The sequence below is a fragment of the Scylla paramamosain genome, chromosome 27 (assembly GCF_035594125.1).
Source record: "Scylla paramamosain isolate STU-SP2022 chromosome 27, ASM3559412v1, whole genome shotgun sequence".
NCBI classification, from domain to species: domain Eukaryota; kingdom Metazoa; phylum Arthropoda; class Malacostraca; order Decapoda; family Portunidae; genus Scylla; species Scylla paramamosain.
The window spans coordinates 6,780,755-6,805,000 of record NC_087177.1 but is presented as its reverse complement, the minus strand read 5'-3'; the positions used below and the strand labels follow the sequence as shown (position 1 = coordinate 6,805,000).

The 24,246-nt window shown below is 40.0% G+C and overlaps 4 protein-coding genes and 1 long non-coding RNA gene across 6 annotated transcripts in view; 4 read left to right on the top strand and 1 right to left on the bottom strand.

Moving 5' to 3' along the window:
• The first annotated feature begins 659 nt into the window (after positions 1-659).
• LOC135114476 (ionotropic receptor 21a-like) lies at positions 660-8,077 on the top strand. 2 transcript variants are annotated; one of them, XM_064030376.1, is made up of 9 exons: positions 660-835; positions 1,108-1,229; positions 1,764-1,886; positions 4,175-4,809; positions 4,973-5,633; positions 5,719-5,978; positions 6,367-6,504; positions 7,244-7,430; positions 7,804-8,077. In XM_064030376.1, the coding sequence occupies exons 5-9, from the start codon at positions 5,427-5,429 to the stop codon at positions 8,041-8,043; spliced, it is 1,032 nt and encodes a 343-aa protein (XP_063886446.1). In that variant the 5' UTR covers positions 660-835; positions 1,108-1,229; positions 1,764-1,886; positions 4,175-4,809; positions 4,973-5,426; the 3' UTR covers positions 8,044-8,077. The 2 variants fall into 2 exon arrangements, with proteins under 2 accessions (XP_063886446.1, XP_063886447.1); XM_064030377.1 differs by lacking the exons at positions 660-835; positions 1,108-1,229; positions 1,764-1,886 and having other exon boundaries at positions 3,814-4,809.
• A 1,291-nt stretch (positions 8,078-9,368) lies between these two features.
• Positions 9,369-13,128, top strand: LOC135114401 (uncharacterized). Its single transcript, XM_064030304.1, has 4 exons — positions 9,369-9,571; positions 10,028-10,149; positions 11,223-11,459; positions 13,099-13,128. Exons 1-4 carry the CDS (start codon positions 9,508-9,510, stop codon positions 13,126-13,128), a joined length of 453 nt encoding a protein of 150 aa, XP_063886374.1. The 5' UTR covers positions 9,369-9,507.
• On the top strand, positions 13,101-18,601 carry LOC135114473 (uncharacterized). Its single transcript, XM_064030374.1, has 8 exons — positions 13,101-13,811; positions 14,104-14,232; positions 14,392-14,578; positions 14,830-15,066; positions 15,151-15,410; positions 16,004-16,141; positions 16,884-17,070; positions 17,835-18,601. Exons 1-8 carry the CDS (start codon positions 13,426-13,428, stop codon positions 18,072-18,074), a joined length of 1,764 nt encoding a protein of 587 aa, XP_063886444.1. The 5' UTR covers positions 13,101-13,425; the 3' UTR covers positions 18,075-18,601.
• Positions 16,500-24,246, bottom strand: part of LOC135114475 (uncharacterized) — a 132,681-nt gene continuing 124,934 nt past the window's right edge. Inside the window, exon 3 of the long non-coding RNA XR_010275513.1 lies at positions 16,500-16,632. This is a non-coding gene — a long non-coding RNA (uncharacterized LOC135114475). The remainder of the gene's footprint in view (positions 16,633-24,246) is intronic.
• Positions 19,416-23,159, top strand: LOC135114472 (uncharacterized). The gene is made up of 4 exons (XM_064030373.1): positions 19,416-19,509; positions 19,794-19,915; positions 21,061-21,183; positions 22,772-23,159. The coding sequence occupies exons 1-4, from the start codon at positions 19,446-19,448 to the stop codon at positions 23,156-23,158; spliced, it is 696 nt and encodes a 231-aa protein (XP_063886443.1). The 5' UTR covers positions 19,416-19,445; the 3' UTR covers position 23,159.

The following is a 24,246-nucleotide window of genomic DNA, read 5'->3' as shown; positions in this document are numbered from 1 at the left end:
GGAGAGCGGTAGTCTCGTGAATAACCTTACTACACCCTATGCTTTGCACAGCTGGCCACAGACATCTAGAGCAAACATCGACAGCATACATTAGTTTATCACTGCCCCTTTATAATGAGACCGTTCCCTATCCTACTTCAGTCCTTAGACCACAAGAGTTAAATAAAGATTACTAATGGCCTTTACGTCTCGTATAGTATGCGCCACACTAGTTGAACTCTGCAGCATCAACAGTCCTGATGTTGAAGTACCATGAAATATTTAGTCTGTAGTATAAATTACACAAATTAATCCAAAAAAAGAATTTTTAATTGTAAAATATCAATTGCAAACTTAGAATTATTCCATACATCTACCAACAAGACATGTCTCTTCGGGATACGAATGGTCAACAGATCCTGACCTCTAACCATGGATTATATGTGCTTTTAATAGAGGGTTGATGTGTGTGTGTGTGTGTGTGTGTGTGTGTGTGTGTGTGTGTGTGTGTGTGTGTGTGTGTGTGTGTGTGTGTGTGTGTGTGTGTGTGTGTGTGTGTGTGCACGTGCGTGTCTGTGTGTGTGTGTGTGAGAGACACACACACACAGACACGCACGCTTGTTGCATACAAGCCAATCAATATGCAAAAAAGAAAAAGAAAAAAATGCTGATCAATCACACGTTTTCTGCACGCATGGCAGCCACTGTGAATCACTATATAATCAGGGCTGCACCACCACAAGTTGATTGTTTTAGCTTCAATGGTGGTGGCCGCTGCAGCCGAGCACCAATATGCTCGTGAAGCTGGTGCTGGTAACTTGTCTTGGCGTCGCAACTGTCCGACCCAAAATGCGAGGTAAGGTATGATCGAGAGAGAGAGAGAGAGAGAGAGAGAGAGAGAGAGAGAGAGAGAGAGAGAGAGAGAGAGAGAGAGAGAGAGAGAGAGAATTATATATATATATATATATATATATATATATATATATATATATATATATATATATATATATATATATATATATATATATATATATATATATATATATATATATATATATATAAACATAAATAAATGTATAATTAGGTAGCATTACTACAAATAATTACGTAAATACTGTAAAGCAACAGATGGCCAGGAGCTGGTCCTGCATACTGGTGGTGCAGCAGAATTAATGAGGAGTCCACCAAACGTTTCGTGTACCACCATCGCCATAACGGACAGTACTACCACTCCTCCAGACGTCGTGAAGGTAAACAGTGTGTATTGTATGCTATTTAACACTTGAAGCCTTTGTGTGAAGGACTGGTCGGCAGGAAAAAGGTGTGTGGAAATTACTTTTACTGAAAAAAAAAAAAATTCGTGTATTCCTCCCTCCAACGTGCCATCACGCCCTCAATCTTTTCTGGCTTTTCTTTTCCACTTATGACGTCACCCTTGTACATCGTTATTTGTCCGAATACTGTCCCTGAACACGGAACCATTTCTTCAATTTTCACTCTGCAGCCAAGTGTGATCAACATAATCCACAAACTCCCTAAGTGGCCTATTTACACTCGACTCACCAACCCAACAGTTCACTTTAACACTCAGGCTGCCATTGATGTCAAACAGGCAACTAACGAATTACAGGTAACCTATGTTAAAGAAATTTGCTGATGTTATTTATATGGTCCGAATCAACCAAAACAAAGCACCGGATCGCCAGAGACAACGGTCTGAATCTGATCCGAATTAGTTATATTTACACATACAATACTTTGCTTAATATTTGTATGGTTTGCAGGATCTGCTCGAAAAATCAGCGTTGGACCAGTGGCAAGTGATGGCAACATTTGAGGTGAATTTAGAGAAGAGAAACACCACCATTACTGATCGTCTGTCGAAGTTGATCCAATTAGCACGTCAAGTAGGTAACTCAGAATAGCTTGCCCATGTGATATACAGTATTAAAAACCTTTTTGCCTATTTATTATATGACAGACGAATAGACGAAATGGGTATTTACATACCTTTCTTACAGGTAACAGTACAAAATAATTTTAAGAGGCGCGGCTCAGGGCAAAAAAAAGAAAAAAAATAAATAAATATAATAAAATAAAAATAAATAAATAAATAAATAAAATAAAATAAAATACACTGAAGGTGTAAGTCATTATAGAGTCTAGTCAGAAAAGGTTTATTAGAAATGTTAAAGTGTCTCGAAACAGTTCAAGTGAAGGGTAAGGATAAATAGAGAAAGAGACAGGGAGTTCCAGAGTTTACTAGTGAAAGGAACAAAAAATTGATATTACTGTTTAGCTCCTGGTTTGGGGAGAAGGACAGAATAGGGGACAAAAGTTGAAAGCCTTGTACAGCGGGGATTCGGGAGCGGAGAGAGGCAGGTAGTTAGGAAGATCAGCAGGGCAGTTAGCGTGAAAGAAAAGACAGAGGATAGCAAGAGATACGATCTTCCGGCGAAGAAAGCGAGGCTGAAGGCATTCAAAAGAGAAAAATTGATAAGACAATATACTTTTGTTCCCACCATGTTCGAGAGAGCAGTAGTGGTGGAAACCCTTTTATATATTAAGTGTGCATCATACATGGGCGGATACAGTTAGCAGCTGTAAGATAAGCAAAATTGACTGAGGCGGCTCAAAATGCTAACTTTATGAAATCTGTTTCAGAGAGAGATGAAATGTAAATTTTTCAATTCAAATCAGAAAAAAAAAAATACCGAAGACGTTTAGTGTTGAAGAGGAAGACAACTGCGCTTCAATGAAAAAGAGGGGATAGTTACTTAGAGGGTTGTGTCGAGCTGATACATGGAGGAATTCGGTTTGTAGGCATTAAACAACACATGTTTGCTCTGCCCAATCAGCAATTTAAGAAAAAATAAATAGTCAAGCGTTCTGTGACTTACCCGCGTGAACTGTCTAATTCCTGAAGGCATGGATGTTTAAGATGTTGCAGGGTAGTATCATCAGAGTAAGAGTGGATAATACAATAAGTTTGACTCTGAGACATTGATGCACAAGAGAGAGAGAGAGAGAGAGAGAGAGAGAGAGAGAGAGAGAGAGAGAGAGAGAGAGAGAGAGAGAGAGAGAGAGAGAGAGAGAGAGAAAGAGAGAGAGAGCAGAACACTTAGGAACGCCACTTGGGAGAAAAACAAGAATAATATCTACCACAGCAGTATTAGAACGGCCAGAAAAGAAACGAGTTGCAGTTACTGAGAAAAGGATAAAAACCCTTGGAAATTAAAGCTTTATGCCAGACTTATTTAAATGGCTTTGATATATCTAAGACAACAGCAAAAATTTCACTTAGCTTGGAGGTGAGGAAAAGGTCAAGAATGATGGGCCTATCTTCAAGACGATCAGAGGGAGTGGTAGCTCGCTGCACATATTGCTCTGTGTTGTGGAGGACAGCAAAGATAAATGCCACTTCACCAGGTTGGTCAGTGAAGGGAGAAGAAAGCCACATTGGTGATAAGAATTGATGTCTCCAAGAATGCAGACCCTGGCAAAAAGGAAGAGTCAGGATGTGGTTCATATTGAAAGGAAAATAGAAAAAAAATATAGTTAGAGGAGTTAAGAGCAAGGTATACAGCACAGGTATATAGTCGGATAGGAGTGGTAGAAAATTAGAAAGATTTAAGAGTGTAAGTATGAGATGCAACATCCAGCTTCGGATTGAAAGTGATGACAGAGACAGTAGGAGAGAAGGAATAAGGGATTAATGTCAGTACCCTCAGACGCTTGTGTTCCAGTGAGAAATTAAAGAAGAAAGGTGATGTTCAACAGATAGGTAATTAGATCTAATACCGCGAATGTAACAGAAGTCAGTGTAGAAAAAGTTGAGTGCAAGTGTCAAGACAACATCAGTAGAAACTAGTTAACAACATCAACTTATGTCAATGCTTATGAGGCCTCGTTGCAATGAGGCCTCGCTGGGAGCAATCATAGTTTCGGAAACTGTCTCATGCCTCCTCCTCCTTGTGGGGCGTAAACCATGGGACGACATCGTGAATAAGACTTGGCGTTAAGAGCCTTACACTATTGGACGATGAGAGTAGATACTGATGAGGATGAGGTGGCAGTCATAGAGTGGCAGCTCGCTGCATCACTCATGGGTGGAAGGACAATAATGTTTTCATCGTATTATTGTTAGCGAAGTTGTACTGTTGCCGGAGTCAGCCAAACTGTCCTCCGTCAGCAGGCGCGTCAGCTGTCGTGGTGCTCGATGGTGGTGGTGGTGAGTCTCGATCCTGACTTTCTCATCGCATTCGCGGAGTGGTCTCTGAAGGGAAGGCTGCTGGTGTGGACCACCAAGCTGCTGGTGGTGAGCCGCCTGACAAATACGCAACTCCAGGACCTTCTGCCCGCCCACTGGACTTTCTCCATGATGAACACAGTGTTTCTCAACATGGAGGGCGACGCTGAGCAGCCCCGGTAGTGATGTATTGTCATTTATATTGATATATGTATGTACAGGAAAGCCTCCATCTCGTATATTCGTTGTTCATCACTGACACAACAGGCTGGACAAACATGATCTAATATTGTGAAGTATGGTTGAGTAACTGATTTATTTAAGATGATGCCATTTAATTTCATGGCGGTGAAACAACTGCGGCTGTAATATATACATTCCTATCTAGTAATTTTTTTACAGCAATTGTGGTGTAATGTATGCGTCGATTACAATCTTATGGATATGTGCAGGTGCGGTATGTACACGTACTGGCCGTACAGCAAAGGTGGCTCCCAGATGGTGAAGATCGCCTTATGGACACCAGCTCACGGCTTCAAACACCTCTCTTCTGTCTCCTTTTTCCAGGACAAATTCCAAAAGTTTGTTGGTCCAAATAACTGTTAAACGCGAAAGCGTCATTCTTTTACTTCTAATTAATACTTACTTTAAATAAGCTACTGGCAAACTTTGAATATTGAAAATTCTCAGAAATCTTGCACATAGCGTTTCCGCAAAATACTATTTAAATGGACGTTTTTAAAGTTTCTACGGTGGCAAGGTGAACGTGACATCCGGACCTTACATGCCTTACTGGGACGAGGAAGAGGTGCTGGCCGCTGATGGTTCCAAGACAATCGTGTACCGTGGCTCTGACTACCTCATGGTGGATGCTATTGCCTCAGCTCTTAATTTTACTGTCCGCGTCCTTCCGACGTCATCGTGGACTGAGGTGAGTTGTTGAGTTACATCATGTGGTCCCACCATTTGGATGTTAAGTCCCCTAAACAGATAGTTGGTTCTATGAACGGCTAATCATTTCATTAATGTCTTGAATCAACTGTGACTAACCCCTTCCCATAATGGGAAAACAAAGCGCCAGTTTCGTAGACAACTCTAGTCACTTAAGCATTTTGTTTCGTTACTCTGGATCTATTACGTAGCACTGAAGAGTAATTTCCCTTTCAAGGTAATAAGACTGGTGGAGGAGAAGACTTCAATGATTGCTCCAATTATTCATAGTATCATACCTGAGCGCGTCGAAAAATTTGACTTCACTTACTCATATGCAAATTCATACAACTCATTTGCCTTGGCTAAACCCAACCTGGAGCCTCGATGGAAGAGCGTTTACTATCCTTTGTCTACTGGAGTGTGGATAGCAGTGATTGGACATGTCGTCTTCTTTCCATTCCTTTTGTGGCAGGTAAAAAATTTTGTTCATTATCAACTCACAACTGTACAATGATATTGATAAACACCACAAATCTACTAAACACCGTATTCCACAGCTCATTCGTGCAGGACATGATGGAAACCCAAACGTGGGTGTGGGGGCAGTGTTCCAGGACATGGTGGGGATGCTGCTCGGCCAGAACCTTCCTCGCCGTGTGTCCTACACCTCCTCCAGCAGGGTTCTGGTGGCTGCCTGGCTGGTGTTCGCTCTCATCCTCGGACTGGCCTACCGGGGCAACTTGACTGCCTCTCTCACCCTTCCCAAGTATCCACCGCGCCCAGAGACACTCAAGGAAATCATCAACAATGTTGACATGTAATGTGTGCCGATAATTGTTTTGTGCGTTAAAGGCCGAGAAGAAATTTTTCTTTTAAAAGTTTAATGGATACTAAAGATAAAAAATCTGAGTTACAATCATTTTATTATTTATTGTTACTACTTATAATGAGTAAAGAACGAAAATAGTGAGTGGGGGAGACAGGGAGAAGAGACTGTTTTATGTGCCATATACAAGTAAGCAAGGTTTACCAATAAAGATGGAAAAAGGTGTTCCAGTTCCTTTCGATCCAATGGATATTTATCCAATATTTATCATAAGTTTACTGTTTTTCTTATGTAATCAGAGTACTAATTAATGTATTGTAAACATTCAGGTCTAGGGAAGAATTTTTAATGCATTATTCACAGATTGGTTTCTTTTTAGGGTAACGATGCCTAGTTACGGTGAACACTTCCGTAAATTCTACAGTGACTCTGAGTCTCCATTATTTCAAGCTCTGGGCAGCCTTATGAACCCTGGACCTTCACTGATGGAGGGGCTCAAGATGGCGTTGGTGAAAAGGTAAGGGACAGAATAATAACGATGTAATGCTTTAAAGAGTTGCAGATTAATTGACTGATTTAAAATAAAGTGTTGCAACATAGTAGTAATATTGCGACACTAAGAAGTTTTGAAAGATAACCAAAATTTTGGCAGAGTAATAAAATAGTAACAATAATAAAAATTTTAACAATAACGAAAAAAATGGGGACTTATAATTAATGATGAGGATGATAGGTGGAAATAGGTAGGTATATTTCATACACGGACTCCCACGTGAAGGCCTGATGGCTTCTTGCAGCTTCCCTTATTTGTTCTGTTCTCATGTTTTAATAATGGGAGTAACAATTGTAAAAAACAAATCTAGATGTACTCACGCCTTGTACCAGTGGTCGACGAGACAGTTTCATCGTCATGCACTAACCACTGCCGCTCTTCATTCATTCACCTCTATTACGCACTGGCGTCACTCTCTTTTACAGTGGACGACCACCTTATCAAGTCATCGTGCAACTGAAATACAGTAAAAATCTATCTATTGTAAAACAATGACGTCATTTGCTTGTAGTGAAATCCACCAATGCTCCTGCACATTGGCATGATCATGCCTTTCGTCTCAGAGTTTTGGCAGTTGTTATAACTAACGCAAAGGTGACACGGATTAAGCTGCACAAGGAAGTAAATTTCGTTGGATGAAATAAAATTAACCCGCATGCGTAAGAAGAGCGAGTATAAGTATTGAATAACTTTGTTTTCACAGAAGCAGCCATCTAGATGGAAGAAAGTACATTCAGTATCAAATTCTGGACAAGTTTACGGAGAAAGACGGCAGCACCCCTTTTTACGTCACCCGTGAGTTCGTGTCTCACACCCCGGCTGGATGGCCAATACCGCACGACGCGCCGTACAAGGCTCACTTGGACAGGTTGATCGTGGGCACCTTGGAGGTGACTCTTGTGAATTACTTCAAATCTGAATTTTCAATTTTATATATATATATATATATATATATATATATATATATATATATATATATATATATATATATATATATATATATATATATATATATATATATATATATATATATATATATATATATATATATATATATATATATATATATATATATATATATATATATATATATATATATATATATATATATATATATATATATATATATATATATATATATATATATATATATATATATATATATATATATATATATATATATATATATATATATATATATATATATTGTACATTGAATACTTGAATTCTGACATAGTGCACGATTGAGTGACTTGTCCGCAGGCTGGCCTCTATGATAAGTGGACAGCAGACTTGATGAGGGAGACGAAGCTCAGGAGTCAGAGGAGACAACGGCAACGTTACGCTGCAGGTCACGAAGGCCAGGCAGAACCAAAGGCCGTAAATGAGGATGGTCTACCAACCCTCACCATTAACCACACGCAGGGCGCCTTCATCCTCCTCCTGCTGGGTTTCGTCTTTAACACACTCATTTTTTCCAGTGAGCTGCTTTGTAAGATTTAACTGAAAATAAAATCTGTGACCATACAGCAATAAAATGGAGGAATATTTTACGGATAAATATACATATTTTTCTCTTTTTGGTAGTATATATATATGAAGGAACTACACTAAGGAATATCACTTGATTGACTGATTTAAAATTAAGGCGCCGCGAGAGCGCACCCATATGGCGCCGCTACAAAATACTAAAAGCAAATAAGATGGTCGATTAAAGTATTTATAATAAAAAAAAAAAAAAAAATTGTGGTTAAGCTAGGAATTGGGACTCCAGAATTCAGAGCGGACGCTGTCATGGCCGCCGCATCCCGCGATCCTATAGCCTGCCTAAACTTGCCGTCTTCTTCTCCTGAGTCCTAGGCATCGAACACTTGGCACTGAAGCTCCAGCCACATTTTGATATCAGCTTAAGAGCTGCTATAGAAAGATTTTTTCCAAAACCGATATAAAAAAAAGTGTTATTCGCAAAATTTAAGGACAGTGGAAAGGCGCGCTGCCTCGTAGCCCATGGAATGCACCTGATAGAGTGAAGCTTTCCAACGGTAATCACAATAATTATCTAAAAGGACGCTCTGCAGGTGTGCATTACAGCCTATACATAATTATAAATTTGAAATTATAATTATGCTGGAAAAGTAAGTAACGGTAACGGAAATATAGCCGATCATGGCATCTAATGTCGACGCACGTCAACAATGTTCTTAAACATCTTGCAAAAAAAAAAAAAATATCAATTGCCAATAAATTATATCTGAATACATTCATTAGGTGCCTAATACAGAAAATACATGCCAGAAAACAAAACATATCGATTACAAAGGGACGTAACATCTTGTATAGTATACGCCACGCGAGCTGAACTCTGCAGTATCAACACTCTTGGATGATGAAGTATTATATAATACTTAGTCTTTGTTATAAAGTATATAAATGAAAGGAAAACGTGATTTAGTGTTTGTAAAATATCAATTACAAGCTTAGAAATTATTCCATACATCTACCAACAAGACGTATCTATTCGGGATACGAATGGTCAACATATCTTCCCTTCTAACCATGTGCGATATGTGCTTTTCTTTTAATAGAGGGGTAATGAGTGAACTTGCTTATTTAAATAAGAACTCAGACTTATAGTGTGTCTGTGTGTGTGTGTGTGTGTGTGTGTGTGTGTGTGTGTGTGTGTGTGTGTGTGTGTGTGTGTGTGTGTGTGTGTGTGTGTGTGTGTGTGTGTGTGTGTGTGTGTGTGTGTGTGTATGAAAGAGGGAGCCTTGTGTCTAAAAGATGTTTAATTATTACAAAACGCGAAGTTGCACAAAAGCCAATTAATATGCATAAGACATTCTGGTGAATCACACGTTCTCTGCACGTGAGGCAGCCTCTGTGAAACACTATATAATCAGGGCTGCGCTGCCACGAGTTAGTATACGCCAGCTTCAATGGTGGTGGCCGCTGCAGCCGAGCACCAATATGCTCGTGAAGCTGGTGCTGGTAACTTGTCTTGGAGTCGCAACTGCCCGTCCAAAAATGCGAGGTGAGGTCTGATGAGAGAGAGAGAGAGAGAGAGAGAGAGAGAGAGAGAGAGAGAGAGAGAGAGAGAGAGAGAGAGAGAGAGAGAGAGAGAGAGAATGCTCATACTGGTACTGTTGCTCATCTACTGCTGTTGCTGTTACAACTGCTGCTGCTACTACTTCTACTACTACTACTACTGCTACTACTACTATTACTATTACTACTACTACTACTACTACTACTACAATTATAAATAAATGAATAAATAAATAAAAAAATAAGTAAATAATTACAAATAAATGTATAATTGGGCAGCACTACTACAAACAAATAAGTAAATACTGTGAATAAATACTGCTGTTACTACTACTACTACTTGTACTAATACAATTATAAATAAATAAATAAATAATAATAAACAAATGTATAATTGGACAGGGCTATCACAAACAAATATGTAAATACTGTGAATGAACAGGCGGCCAGGAGCTCGTCCTACATACTGGTGGTGCAGCAGAATTAATACGGAGTCCACCAAACGCTTCGTGCACCACCATCGCCATAACGGACAGTACCACCACTCCTCCAGACGTCGTGAAGGTAAACAGTGTGTATCGTATGGTTAAGGTGACCAGAGTCTCGGTTTTTGGCGGGATAGTCTCGCTTTCTTAACGTCTGTCCTGCTTGTAGCAAAATGTCCCGCTTTTTTAATGCTTGTTCCGTTTTTACGTAGTCGTCCCACTTCAGATGGAAAAGTAGTAATGTTATGAAACTTTACTATTTCATTAGCTGTTTATTAACTTTGTAGTGTACTCAAGAGAGAGAGAGAGAGAGAGAGAGAGAGAGAGAGAGAGAGAGAGAGAGAGAGAGAGAGAGAGAGACGGTGAGGCAGGTGGTTGTCCTGATTTCCGTCTTTTCCAGCAAGTTATCCGTGTTTTGCGGTAACTGTATCTAAAAATCACAAATAATATCGTTTAAGTTTTCTTTCATTCTAACTAACCTCAAATACGTAATGCAAGCAAAGTGAAGTCGTAACACTCAGTTCATGCAGGGTACTTAGAGGCACTCGCAGGGCACTCAGAGGTGTCTCTCTCTCTCTCTCTCTCTCTCTCTCTCTCTCTCTCTCTCTCTCTCTCTCTCTCTCTCTCTCTCTCTCTCTCTCTCTCTCTATATATATATATACTCGTATATATATATATATATATATATATATATATATATATATATATATATATATATATATATATATATATATATATATATATATGTCTCACTTTTATTCTGGTGTGTGGAATCTACTATTTACTTATGATGTCACCCTTCTACATCGTTATTTGTCCGAACACTGCCCCCGAACACAGAATCATTCCTCGAATTTTCACACTTGACTTTGCAGCCAAGTGTGATTAACATAATCCACATAATCCCTAAGTGACCCATTTACACCCGACTCACTAACCCAACAGTTCACCTAACTACTCGTGCTGCCGCTCATATCACGCAGGGAACTAACGAATTACAGGTAATCTACGTTAAATAAATTTTTTGTTGTTGTTCATATTCAGTTCACATTCAGCCAAAAGAAAACACCGGATCGCTCGAGACAATGGTCTGAATCTTTTGGGAATTAGTTATACATACAGTACTCTGCTTAATATTTTTATGATTTGCAGGATCTGTTCGGAAAATCAACGAGGGACCAGTGGCAAGTGATGGCAACATTTGAGGTGACTTTAGAGAAGAGAAACACCACCATTACTGATCGCCTGTCGAAGTTGATCCCCTTAGTACGTCAAGTAGGTAACTCAGAACAGTTTGCCCATGTGATGTACTTTACTAAGTACTTTTCTGCCTGTTTATCACATAGGACACGAATAGACGACATGGGTTCTTATGTTCCTCTCACACAGGTAACATTACAAAATGGTATTATTCAGAGGAAAAGGGGGCCTATCTTAAGGAAACAAACAAAAAAAAGAAAAAAGCTACTGAAGGTGCCAGTCCCTATACAGTATAGTGACAAAAGGTTTATCAGAAATGTTACAGTGTCGTGAAACAGTTCCATACTTTATCAGTAAAAGGAATAAAATACTGATAAGACTGGTTGGCTACTGCTTTAGGGACGTAGAATAGGGAAGAAAAAATAGAAAGCTCTGTACGGCGACGGTGCGGGAGTGGGGAGAAGCAGGTAGTTAAGATCAGTAGGGCAGTTAGCGTGAAAGAAATGACAGGAGATGGCAAGAGATACGACCTTCCAGCAAAGACAGCGAGGCTGAAGACATTCATAGGAGAGAATTTGATAGGACGAAATACTTTTGATTCCACCATGTTTAAGAGAACAGTAGGAGTGGAACGTTTTTCTATATATGGAGTGTGTTCCATTCATGGCCGGATACAATTAGCAGCTGTAAATAAAGCATAATTGGCGGATCATTGATGCGCAATGGAGAGAGAGAGAGAGAGAGAGAGAGAGAGAGAGAGAGAGAGAGAGAGAGAGAGAGAGAGAGAGAGAGAAAGAGAGAGAGAGAGAGAGAGAGAGAGAGAGAGAGAGAGAGAGAGAGAGAGAGAGAGAGAGAGAGAGAGAGAGAGAGAGAGAGAGAGAGAGAGAGAGAGAGAGAGAGAGAGAGAGATAGGGCAGAACAATGAGGAACACGACTTGATAGAAAACAATAAGAACATCTACCACAAGAGCATTAGAATGGTCAGAAAGGAAACTCTTGTTGAATTTACATAGAGAAGGATAAAAACCCTTGGATGGTAGGCTGAAAATTAAAGCTTTATGCCAAACTCCATCAAATGGTTTTGTTATATGTAAGGCAACAGCGAAAGTTTCAACAAACTTTGAGTCTAGGAAAACATCAAGCATGTTGGGTGCATCTCCAAGATGATCAGGGGAAATGGTTGGTCGCTGCACTTATTGCCATGTCGTGGAGAATGGTGGATAGTAAAGTTGCAAGACAGTTCACCAGTTTAGTCTGTGAAAGGAGAAGAAAGCCACACTGGTGATGAAAACTGAGGTCTCCAAGGTTGGTGATCTACGCGAAAGGGAAGAGTAAGAATGTCCTCCACTGTGGAAGTCAAATAGGAAAAAAAAAAAAAAAAAAATATATATATATATATATATATATATATATATATATATATATATATATATATATATATATATATATATATATATATATATATATATATATGATAAGAGGAGTTAGGAGCGAGGTATACAGCACAGATATATTTAGTTTGAGAGTGACTGGAGTCAGAATTCAGAGGTAGAATATTTGGAAGATTGAAGAGTGTAGGTATGAGATACAACATCCAGGTGTGCTTTGAAAGTGATGAGAGAGAAAGTAGGTGGGTAAAGGATAGGGATTAATGTCAGTAGCCTCAGATGCCTGTGTTTCGATGAGGAATAGAAGAAATGTAACGTTTTACAGACTGATAATTAGATTTAAGGGCGCGAATGTTGCAGAAGTTATTGTACAAAAAAGACAATATCGGTCGAAAGTAGAAGAGCAGTCTGACCTGAAGACATTTCAGGTCCCTCCCTAGATGTGGATTCAGATGCTGATGTTGGAGTAGCTATTTTGAGTTTTGAGTGAAATGTGTATGTGCGTTAGGTGCATGTAGTGTTCTGTGAAGTAATAAGGTTATCTTTAGAGGACAGGCAGTGACTGCCCCATTGTGCAGTGAGGCGGAACGGGAAGTTCATAGGTGGATCAAAAACAAGTTCACAACATCTACTAAGGCCAATATTGAAGAGGCACCGCTGGGAGGTAATCTTAGTTTCTGCACATGTCTACTGCCTCCTTGTGTAGCGTAAACGATGTGAAGGTATTGTAAGTACTACTTGGGGTAAGACTCTTACACTACTGGATAATGCGAGTAGATAGTGATGAGGATGAAGTGGCTGTCATAGAGTGGCAGTTCTCTATATCACTCATGGGTGGAAGGACAATATTGTTTATCGCCGTATTATTGTTAGCGAAGTTGCACTATTGCCAGAAACAGCCAGCGTGTCTCCGTCAGCAGGTGCGTCAGCTGTCGTGGTGCTCGATGGTGGTGGTGGTGAGTCTCGATCCTGACTTTCTCATCGCATTCGCCGAGTGGTCTCTGAAGGGAAGGCTGCTGGTGTGGACCTCCAAGCTGCTGGTGGTGAGCCGCCTGACAATTACGCAGCTCCAGGACCTTCTGCCCGCCCACTGGACTTTCTCCATGATGAACACAGTGTTTCTCAACATGGAGGGCAACGCTGAGCAGCCCCGGTAGTGATGTATTGTCATTTGTATTGATATATGTATGTACAGGAAAGCCTCCATCTCGTATATTCGTTGTTCATCACTGCCACAACACGCTGGGCAAACATGATGTAATAATGTGAAGTATGGCTGGAAGTTGCACCGAGCGTGGAGTAACTGATTTATTTAAGATGATGCCATTTAATTTCATGGCGGTGAAACAGCTGCGGCTGTAATATATACATTCCTATCTAGTAATTATTTCACAACAGGTGTGGTGTAATGTATGTGTCGATTACAGTCTTATGGATATGTGCAGGTGTGGTATGTACACGTACTTGCCGTACAGCAAAGGTGGCTCCCAGATGGTGAAGATCGCCTTCTGGACACCAGCTCACGGCTTCAAACACCTCTCTTCTGTCTCCTTTTTCCAGGACAAATTCCAAAAGTTTGTTGATCCAAATAACAGTTAAATGCTTAATCTTCATTTTCTTCTCATTAATATTTACTTTTAATAATCTACTGGCAAACTTTGAACATTGAGAATTCTCAGAAATCTTGCACATAGCGTTTTCGCTAAATACTATTGCAATGGACGTTTTTAAAGTTTCTACGGTGCCAAAGTGAACGTGACATCCGAACCCTACATGCCTTACTGGGACGAGGAAGAGGTGCTGGCCGCTGATGGTTCCAAGACAATCGTGTACCGTGGCTCTGACTACCGCATGGTGGAAGCTATTGCCTCGGCTCTTAATTTTACTGTCCGCGTCCTTCCGACGTCATCGTGGACTGAGGTGAGTCGTTGAGTTACATCATGTGATCACACCATTTGCATATTAAGTCCCCTAAACAGATAGTTGGTTCTATGAACGGCTAATCATTTGATTAGTCTCTTGAATTAACTGTGACTAACTTTTTCCCATGATGGGGGAAAAAAACTGCACTTTCTTAGACAATTTCAGTCAATTAAACTGAAGACCTGGAAATTTTATTTCGTTACTCTAATTCTATTACGTATCTACTAATGAGTAATTTCCCTTTCAAGGTAACAAGTCTGGTGGAGGAGAAGACTTCACTGATATCTCCAATTATTCATAATATCATACCAGAGCGCGTCGAAAAATTTGACTTCACTTACTTATATGAAAATGCATATGGGTCATTTGGCATGGCTAAACCTGATCTGGAGCCAAGATGGAAAAGCATCTACTATCCTCTGTCTATTGGAGTGTGGACAATAATGATGGGGCATGTTGTCTTCTTTCCATTTCTTTTGTGGCAGGTAAAAAAAAAATTAATTATCAACTCACAACTGTACAGTGCTTTTGATAAACACCATAAATCTACTAAACACCGTATTCCACAGATAATTCGTGCAGGACATGATGGACACACAGATGTGGGTGTGGGGGCAGTGTTCCAGGACATGGTGGGGATGCTGCTTGGCCAGAATCTTCCTCGCTGGCTGTCCTACACCTCCTCCAGCAGGGTTCTGGTGGCTGCCTGGCTGGTGTTCGCTCTCATACTCGGACTGGCCTACCGGGGCAACTTGACTGCCTCTCTCACCCTTCCCAAGTATCCACCGCGCCCAGAGACACTCGAGGAAATCGTCGACAATGTTGACATGTAATGTGTGCCGGTAATTGTTTTGTACGTTCAGGGCCGAGAAGAAATTCATCCTCCTTTAGAAGTATAGTAGGTATTAAAGAAATGATCTTGATTACAATGATATTGTTTTTTTTATTGCTACTTATAATGAGAGAGAGAGAGAGAGAGAGAGAGAGAGAGAGAGAGAGAGAGAGAGAGAGAGAGAGAGAGAGAGAGAGAGAGAGAGAGAGAGAGAGAGAGAGAGAGAAAGGGAGAGAGAATTATGTTTAAATGTGTGTGGACATACGTATATGGCGGACAGAAAAAAAAAAAATATGGGCGATATTTGCCAAATGCAGTAATAATTACAGTTAGATTGCACGGTATTCTGTGTCAGATACAAGTAACCAAGGTTCACCGATAAAGCCTGGAAAGGCGCCCCATTCCCATTCGGTTGAAGCAAGGAAAGAAAGCAATCCTTATTTAACATGAGATAGAATGCCGAAAGCACGACGACAATATTTATCATATGCTTATTGCTTTTCTTATGGAATCCAATTATTAATGTACTGTAAACATTCAGGTCTAGGGATGAATTTTTATGCATTATTCACAGACTGGTTTCTTTTCAGGATAACCATGCCTAGTTACGGTAAACACTTCCGTAAATACTACAGTGACTCTGAGTCTCCATTATTTCAAGCTCTGGGCAGCCTTATGAACCCTGGACCTTCACTCATGGAGGGGCTCAAGATGGCGTTGGTGAAAAGGTAAGGGACAGAATAATAACGATGTAATGCTTTAAAGAGTTGCAGATTAATTGACTGATCTAAAATAAAGTGTTGCAACATAGTAGTAATATTGCGACACTAAGAAGTTTTGAAAGGTAACCAAAATTTTGGCAGAGTAATAAAATAGTAATAATAATGAAATTATAACAGTAACGATAAAAATGTGAACTTATAATTATTGATAAGGATGATAGGTGGAAATAGGTAGGTATATTTCATACAGGGACTGCCACGTGAAGGCCTGATGGCTTCTTGCTGCTTCCCTTATTTCTTATGTTCTGATGTTTTAATAATGGGAATAACAATTGTAAAAAACAAATCTAGATGTACTCACGCCTTGTACCAGTGGTCGACGAGACAGTTTCATCGTCATGCACTAACCACTGCCGCTCTTCATTCATTCACCTCTATTACGCACTGGCGTCACTCTCTTTTACAGTGGACGACCACCTTATCAAGTCATCGTGCAACTGAAATACAGTAAAAATCTATCTATTGTAAAGCAATGACGTCATTTGCTTGTAGTGAAATCCACCAATGCTCCTGCACATTGGCATGATCATGCCTCTCGTCTCAGAGATTTGGCAGTTGTTATAACTAACCCAAAGGTGACAGAGATTAAGCAGCGCATGGAAGTAATTTTTTTTTTTTTTTGATGAGATAAAATTCACCCGCATGCGTAAGTACAGCGGGTGAATATTGAATAACTTTGTTTTCACAGAAGCGGCCATCTAGATCCAAGAAAGTACATTCAGTACGAAATTCTGGACAAGTTTACGGAGAAAGACGGCAGCACCCCTTTTTACGTCACTCGTGGGTCCGTCTCTCCTTCCCCTTGTGGATGGCCAATACCGCACGACGCGCCGTACAAGGCTCATTTGGACAGACTGATCGTGGCCACCTTGGAGGTGAGTCTTGTGGATTACTTCAAATTTATATTTTCATCTCTGTATAAAATATTCCATTAAAAACAATGTGCCCTCATGAACTCTCCTCTAACTGACTGTCTTCAGCCTCTCTCTCATCGCTGCAATGTTGCATCTCTAGCTGTATTCTACCGCTATTTTCATGATAACTGCTCTTCTGATCTTGCCAAATGCATGCCTCCCCTCCTCCCGCGGCCTTGCTGCACAAGACTTTCTTCTTTCTGTCACCCCTATTCTGTCCACCTCTCTAATGCAAGAGTTAACCAGTATTCTCAATCATTCATCCCCTTCTCTGGTAAACTTTGGAACCCCCTGCCTGCTTCTGTATTTCCACCTTCCTATGACTTGAATTCCTTCAAGAGGGAGGTTTCAAGACACTTATCCTTCAATTTTTGACTACCGCTTTGGAACCTTTTATGGGACTGGCATCTCAGTGGGCTTTTTTTTTTATTGGATTTTTGTTGCCCTTGGCCAGTGTCCCTCCTACATAAAAAAAGAATATATATATATATATATATATATATATATATATATATATATATATATATATATATATATATATATATATATATATATATATATATATATATATATATATATATATATATATACACACACACACACACACACACACACACACACACACACACACACACACACACACACACACACACACACACACACACACGTTCAACATTAAATACTTGAATTCTGACATAGTGCACGATTGAGTGTCTTGTCCACAGGCTGGCCTCTATGATAAGTGGACAGCAGACTTGATGAGGGAGACGAAGCTCAGGAGTCAGAAGAGAGAACGGCAACGTTACGCTGCAGGTCACGAAGGCCAGGCAGAACCAAAGGCCGTAAATGAGGATGGTCTACCAATCCTCACCATTAACCACACGCAGGGCGCCTTCATCCTCCTCCTGCTGGGTTTCGTCTTTAACACACTCATTTTTTCCAGTGAGCTGCTTTGTAAGATTTAACTGAAAATAAAATCTGTGACCATACAGCAATAAAATCGAGGACTACTTCACGGATAGATATATTTTTTCAGTTTTTGGTAGTATATATATGAAGGAACTACACTAAGGAATATCACTTGATTGATTGATTTAAAAATTAAGGCGCCGCGAGAGCGCAGTCATATGGCGTCGCTACAAAATACTAAAAGCAAATCAGATGGCCGGTTAAAATATTTATGATAAAAAAAAAAAAATGTGGTTTAGCTAGGAAATGGGACTCCAAAATTCAGAAAGGACGCTGTCATGGCGGCCGCATCCCGCGATCCTCTAGATTACTTAAACTTGCCGTCTTCCTCTACTGAGTCCTAGGCACCGAATACTTGGCACTGAAGCCCCAGACACGTTCTGATATCAACTTAAGAGCTGCTATGAAAGATTTTTTTCTAATACCAATATAAAAAGTATTGCTCGCTAAATTTAGGGACAGTGGAAAGGCGGGCTGCCTCGTAGCTCATGGAATGCACCTGATAGAGAGAAAATTTCCAATGGTAATCAGAATACTTATTTTAAAGGACTCTCTGCAGATGTGCATTATAGGCTATAGATAATTATAAATTTGAAATGATAATTATTGTGGAAAAGTAAGTAACGGTAACAGAAATATAGCGGATGATGGCATCCAATGTCGACCCACGTCAACAATATTCTTAAACGTCTTGAAAAAAAAAAAAAAAAAGAAGATATCAATTGCCAATAAATTATATCTGAATACATTCATTAGGTGCCTAATACAGAAAATACATGCCAGAAAACAAAACATATCGATTACAAAGGGACGTTACATCTTGTATAGTATACGCCACGCCAGCTGAACTCTGCAGTATCAACACTCTTGGATGATGAAGTATTATAGACTACTTAGTCTCTGGTATAAAGTACATAGATGAAAGGAAAACGTGATTTAGTGTTTGTAAAATATCAATTACAAGCTTAGAAATTACTCCATACATCTACCAACAAGACGTATTTATTCGGGATACGAATGGTCAACAGATCCTGCCCTCTAACCATGGACGATATGTGCTTTTCTTTAAACAGAGGGGTAATGAGTGAGCCTACCTATTTAAAAAAGAACTCAGACTTATAGTGTGTGTGTGTGTGTGTGTGTGTGTGTGTGTGTGAAAGAGGGAGCCGTGTGTCCAAAAGATGTTTAATTATTACAAAACGCGAAGTTGCACAAAAGCCAATTAATATGCATAAGACATTCTGGTGAATCACACGTTTTCTGCACGTGAGGCAGCCTCTGTGAAACACTATATAATCAGGGCTGCGCTGCCACGAGTTAGTATACGCCAGCTTCAATGGTGGTGGCCGCTGCAGCCGAGCACCAATATGCTCGTGAAGCTGGTGCTGGTAACTTGTCTTGGAGTCGCAACTGCCCGTCCAAAAATGCGAGGTGAGGTCTGATCGAGAAAGAGAGAGAGAGAGAGAGAGAGAGAGAGAGAGAGAGAGAGAGAGAGAGAGAGAGAGAGAGAGAGAGAGAGAGAGAGAGAGAGAGAGAGAGAGAGAATGTTCATATTGGTATTACTGCTTATCTACTGCTGTTGCTATTACTACTGCTGCTGCTACTACTACTACTTGTACTAATACAATTATAAATAAATAAATAAATAATAACAAACAAATGTATAATTGGGCAGCACTACTACAAACAAATAAGTAAATACTGTGAATGAACAGGCGGCCAGGAGCTCGTCCTACATACTGGTGGTGCAGCAGAATTAATGCGGAGTCCACCAAACGCTTCGTGCACCACCATCGCCATAACGGACAGTACCACCACTCCTCCAGACGTCGTGAAGGTAAACAGTGTGTATCGTATGATTAAGGTGACCAGAGTCTCGCTTTTTGGCGGGACAGTCTCGCTTTCTTAACGTCTGTCCCGCTTTTAGCAAAATGTCCCGCTTTTTTAATGCTTGTCCCGCTTTTACGTAGTCGTCCCACTTCAGATGGAAAAGTAGTAATGTTATGAAACTTTACTATTTCATTAGCTGTTTATTAACTTTGTAGTGTACTCGAGAGAGAGAGAGAGAGAGAGAGAGAGAGAGAGAGAGAGAGAGAGAGAGAGAGAGAGAGAGAGAGAGAGAGACGGTGATGATGCAGGTGGTTGTCCTGGTTTACGTCTTTTCCAGCAAGTTATCAGTGTTTTGCGGTAACTGTGTCTAAAAATCACAAATAATATCGTTTATGTTTTCTTTCATTCTAACTCGTTTTAAATACGTAATGCAAGCAAAGTGAAGTAGTAACACTCAGTTCACGCAGGATACTCAAGAGGTTTGTGTGTGCATATATATATATATATATATATATATATATATATATATATATATATATATATATATATATATATATATATATATATATATATATATATATATATATATATATATATATATATATATATATATATATATATATATATATTATATTATATTATATAATAAATGTCCCACTTTTAACTCCAAAAACCTGGAAATTACTATTACTGGAAAAGAGAAGAAAAATAAAAAAAGCACAATGTATTTCGTTGATTCCTTCCTCCAACGTGCCATGGCACCCTCAATATTTTTTGGCTATTCTGTTCCACTTATAATGTCATCCTTCTACATCGTTATTTGTCCAAGTACTGCCCCCGAGCACGGAACCGTTTCCTGAATTTTCACACTTGACTATGCAGCCAAGTGTGATCAACATAATCCACAACATCCCTAAGTGGCCCATTTACGCCCGATTCACCAACAGTTCAAGTTACCACTCGGGCTGGCATTGATGTCAAGTAGGTAACTATCAAATTACAGGTGATCTACGTTAAAGAAAATTATTCTTGTGGTTCATATGGGTCCGAATCAGCCAAAGGAAAACTCTGGATTAACCGAGACAATGGTCTGAATCTGGTACGAATTACTTATACATACAATAATTTACCTAATATTTGTATTATTTTCAGGATGTATTTGGACAATCAGCGTTGGACCAGTGGCAAGTGATGGCAACATTTGAGGTGAATTTAGAGAAGAGAAACACCACCATTACTGATCGCCTGTCGAAGTTGATCCCCTTAGCACGTCAAGTAGGTAACTCAGAACGGTTTGCCCATGTGATGTACTTTACTAAGTACTTTTCTGCCTGTTTATCATATAGCAGACGAATAGACGACATGGGTTCTTACGTTGCTCTCACACAGGTAACAGTACAAAATAGTTTTATTTAGTGTAAGAAGAGGCCTAGCTTAAGGTAGAGAGAGAGAGAGAGAGAGAGAGAGAGAGAGAGAGAGAGAGAGAGAGAGAGAGAGAGAGAGAGAGAGAGAGAGAGAGAGAGAGAGAGAGAGAGAGAGAGAGTGTGTGTGTGTGTGTGTGTAGGTGATAGGGCAGAAAACTGAGAAACACCACATGGGGGAAAAAACAGTAAGAACATCTACCACAGAAGCATTAGAACGGTCAGAAAGGAAACTTGAGTTGGAGTTACTAAGAGAAGGATAAAAACCCTTGGAGGGTAAATTGGAAATTAAATCTTTATACCGGACCCTATCAAATGGTTTTGATATACTTAAGGCAACATCAAAGGTTTAACCAACTTTTGAGGTTAGGAAAAGGTTAAGAATGTTGGACGTATCTCCAAGACGATCAGGTGGAGTGGTAGGATGCTGCACTCATTGCTCTATTTCGTGGAGGATGCCAAATTTAAAGGCTAGTTTACCAGGTTGGTCAGTGAAGGTATGAGAAAGGCACATTGGTGATGGGAACTGAAGTCTCCAAGAATAGAGATCTCCACGAAAGAAAAGAGTAAGGATAGGCTACTTTTTGGAGGTTAAATAAGAAAAAAAGTTAGTTAGTAGAGTTATGACCGAGGTATACAGCACATATATATTAGTTTGAGAGTGACTAAAATCGGAGCTCTGACGCAGAAAATTTGGAAGATTCAAGAGTGTAAATATGAGATGCAGCATCCAGCTTTGGATTGAAAGTGAAGATAGAGAAAGTAGGAGGGATCAGAAAATAGATTAATGTTATTAGCCTCAGAACCTGTGTTTCGGTAAGGAATATAAGAAGAAAAGTGAAGTTCAACAATTTGATAATTAGATGTAAGGACGCGAAAATTGCAGAAGTGAATGTGGAAAAATTTGAGTGCGGGTGTCAAGACAATATCTCTCGAGATTAGAAGAGCAGTCCGACCTAAGGGCATTTCTGCTACTCTCCCTATGCGTGCATTCAGAAGGTGGTGTTAGAGAAGATATTTTGAGTTTTGAAAAAAAATGTGTACGTGCGTTAGGTTCATGTAGTGTTGAGTGAAGTAATAATGTTATCTTTGGAGGACAGTTGTGCAATGAGGCACAACGGGAAACGTTCAGGGAGTTTATAGGTGGATCAAAAGCGAGTTCACATTTGCTTAGGCCAGTGCTTAAGAGGCGTCGCTGGGAGGAATCATAGTTTTGCACGTGGCTACTGCCTCCTCCTCCTTGTGTGGTGTAAACGATGTGACGACATCGTAAATACGACTTGGGATGATACGAGTAGATAGTGATGAGAATGAGGTGGCAGTCATAGAGTGGCAGTTCGCTATATCACTCATTGGTGGAAGGACAATATTGTTTATCGCCGTATTATTGATAGCGAAGTTGCACTGTTGCCAGAGTCAGCCAGCGTGTCCTTCGTCAGCAGGTGCGTCAGCTGTCGTGGTGCTCGATGGTGGTGGTGGTGAGTCTCGATCCTGACTTTCTCATCGCATTCGCCGAGTGGTCTCTGAAGGGAAGGCTGCTGGTGTGGACCACCAAGCTGGTGGTGGTGAGCCGCCTGACAATCCCGCAGCTCCAAACCCTTCTGCCCGCCCACTGGACTTTCTCCATGATGAACACAGTCTTCCTCAACATGGAGGGCGACGCTGAGCAGCCCCGGTACCGATATTATGTCATTTATAGAGATATATGTATGTATAGGAGAGCCTTCATCTCGTATATTTGTTGTTCACCACTGCCACTGCACGTGCGGACAATTTTTAAATTTTTTTTATGTAAGAGGGTCACTGGCCAAGGGAATAAAAAGAGTTAAATAAAATCCCACTGAGGTGCCAGTCCCAAAAAAGAAGCCAAGAGAATCATCGAAAATTAATGGATACGTGTCTTGAAACCTCACTGTTCATAGAGTTCAAGCCATAGGAAGGAGGAGATATAGAAGCATGCAGGAAGTTCCAGAGTTTACCATAGAAATGGATGAATGATTGAGAGTACAAGTTAACTCCTGGATTAGAGAGGTTGACAAAATATGGATGAGAATCAGAAGAAAGTTTTGTGGAACAAGTCCGCTGAAGGAGGGAAGTCATATAGTTAGCAAGATCAGAAGAGCAGTTAGCGTGAAAATAACGATAAAAGATAGCAAGAAATGCGACATTGTTTCGATGAGAAAGAGGCTGAAGACAGTCACTTAGAGGATAGCTTTTGGGGAGGTTGTGTCGAGTTGATAGATAAAGAAATCGAGTTTGCTCTGCCTAAACCGGAAATTTTAGAGATCAGAAGTCAGGCATTCTGTGGCTTCCATGGGTGAACTGTTTATTTCCTGAACGGTTGAAAGTCTACGAAAAGACGTGAAAAGTGCATGGTGGTATCATCAGCGAAGGCGTGGATAGGACAAGAAATTTGGTTTAGAAGATCATTGATGAATAAAAGGAAGAGAGTGAGTGATAGGACAGAACCCTGACAAACACTACTGTTAACGGATGTAGGAGAAGAACAGTGACCGTCTACCATAGGAGCAACAGAACGGCGAGAAAGAAAACTTAATATGAAGTTACAGAAAGAAGGATAGAAGCCAGAGGAAGGTAGTCTGGAGATCAAAGCTTTGTGCCAGACTCTTTCAAAAGATTTAGATATGTCTAAGGCAACAGTAAAATTTCCCAAACTCCCTTAAAGAGGATTACCAAGATTCAGGAAGGAAAGCTAGAAGATCACCAGTAGAGCGATCTCGAGGAAAACTATACTGGTAATCAGATAGAAGGTTGTGAAATAATAGAAATTTAAGAATCTTCCTGTTAGAGAGGCAGGAAATCAAAAGAACAGGACGTTAGTTTGAGGGATTATAAGAGTCACTTATTTTTTTAGGAAAAGGCTGTATGTAGGCAGACTTCGAGCAAGGAAAAGTAG

Excerpts from the sequence above, each read along its gene's own strand:
- LOC135114476 (XM_064030376.1), top strand. The coding sequence starts at position 5,427 with ATGATTGCTCCAATTATTCATAGTATCATACCTGAGCGCGTCGAAAAA. Across the intron at positions 5,634-5,718 it reads TTCCATTCCTTTTGTGGCAG|CTCATTCGTGCAGGACATGA; the intron begins GTAAAAAATTTT and ends CGTATTCCACAG. Across the intron at positions 7,431-7,803 it reads TGATCGTGGGCACCTTGGAG|GCTGGCCTCTATGATAAGTG; the intron begins GTGACTCTTGTG and ends ACTTGTCCGCAG.
- LOC135114401 (XM_064030304.1), top strand. The coding sequence starts at position 9,508 with ATGCTCGTGAAGCTGGTGCTGGTAACTTGTCTTGGAGTCGCAACTGCC. Across the intron at positions 9,572-10,027 it reads TGCCCGTCCAAAAATGCGAG|GCGGCCAGGAGCTCGTCCTA; the intron begins GTGAGGTCTGAT and ends GTGAATGAACAG. Across the intron at positions 10,150-11,222 it reads CTCCTCCAGACGTCGTGAAG|GATCTGTTCGGAAAATCAAC; the intron begins GTAAACAGTGTG and ends TATGATTTGCAG.
- LOC135114473 (XM_064030374.1), top strand. The coding sequence starts at position 13,426 with ATGCGAGTAGATAGTGATGAGGATGAAGTGGCTGTCATAGAGTGGCAG. Across the intron at positions 15,411-16,003 it reads ATCGTCGACAATGTTGACAT|GATAACCATGCCTAGTTACG; the intron begins GTAATGTGTGCC and ends GTTTCTTTTCAG. Across the intron at positions 17,071-17,834 it reads TGATCGTGGCCACCTTGGAG|GCTGGCCTCTATGATAAGTG; the intron begins GTGAGTCTTGTG and ends TCTTGTCCACAG.
- LOC135114472 (XM_064030373.1), top strand. The coding sequence starts at position 19,446 with ATGCTCGTGAAGCTGGTGCTGGTAACTTGTCTTGGAGTCGCAACTGCC. Across the intron at positions 19,510-19,793 it reads TGCCCGTCCAAAAATGCGAG|GCGGCCAGGAGCTCGTCCTA; the intron begins GTGAGGTCTGAT and ends GTGAATGAACAG. Across the intron at positions 19,916-21,060 it reads CTCCTCCAGACGTCGTGAAG|GATGTATTTGGACAATCAGC; the intron begins GTAAACAGTGTG and ends TATTATTTTCAG.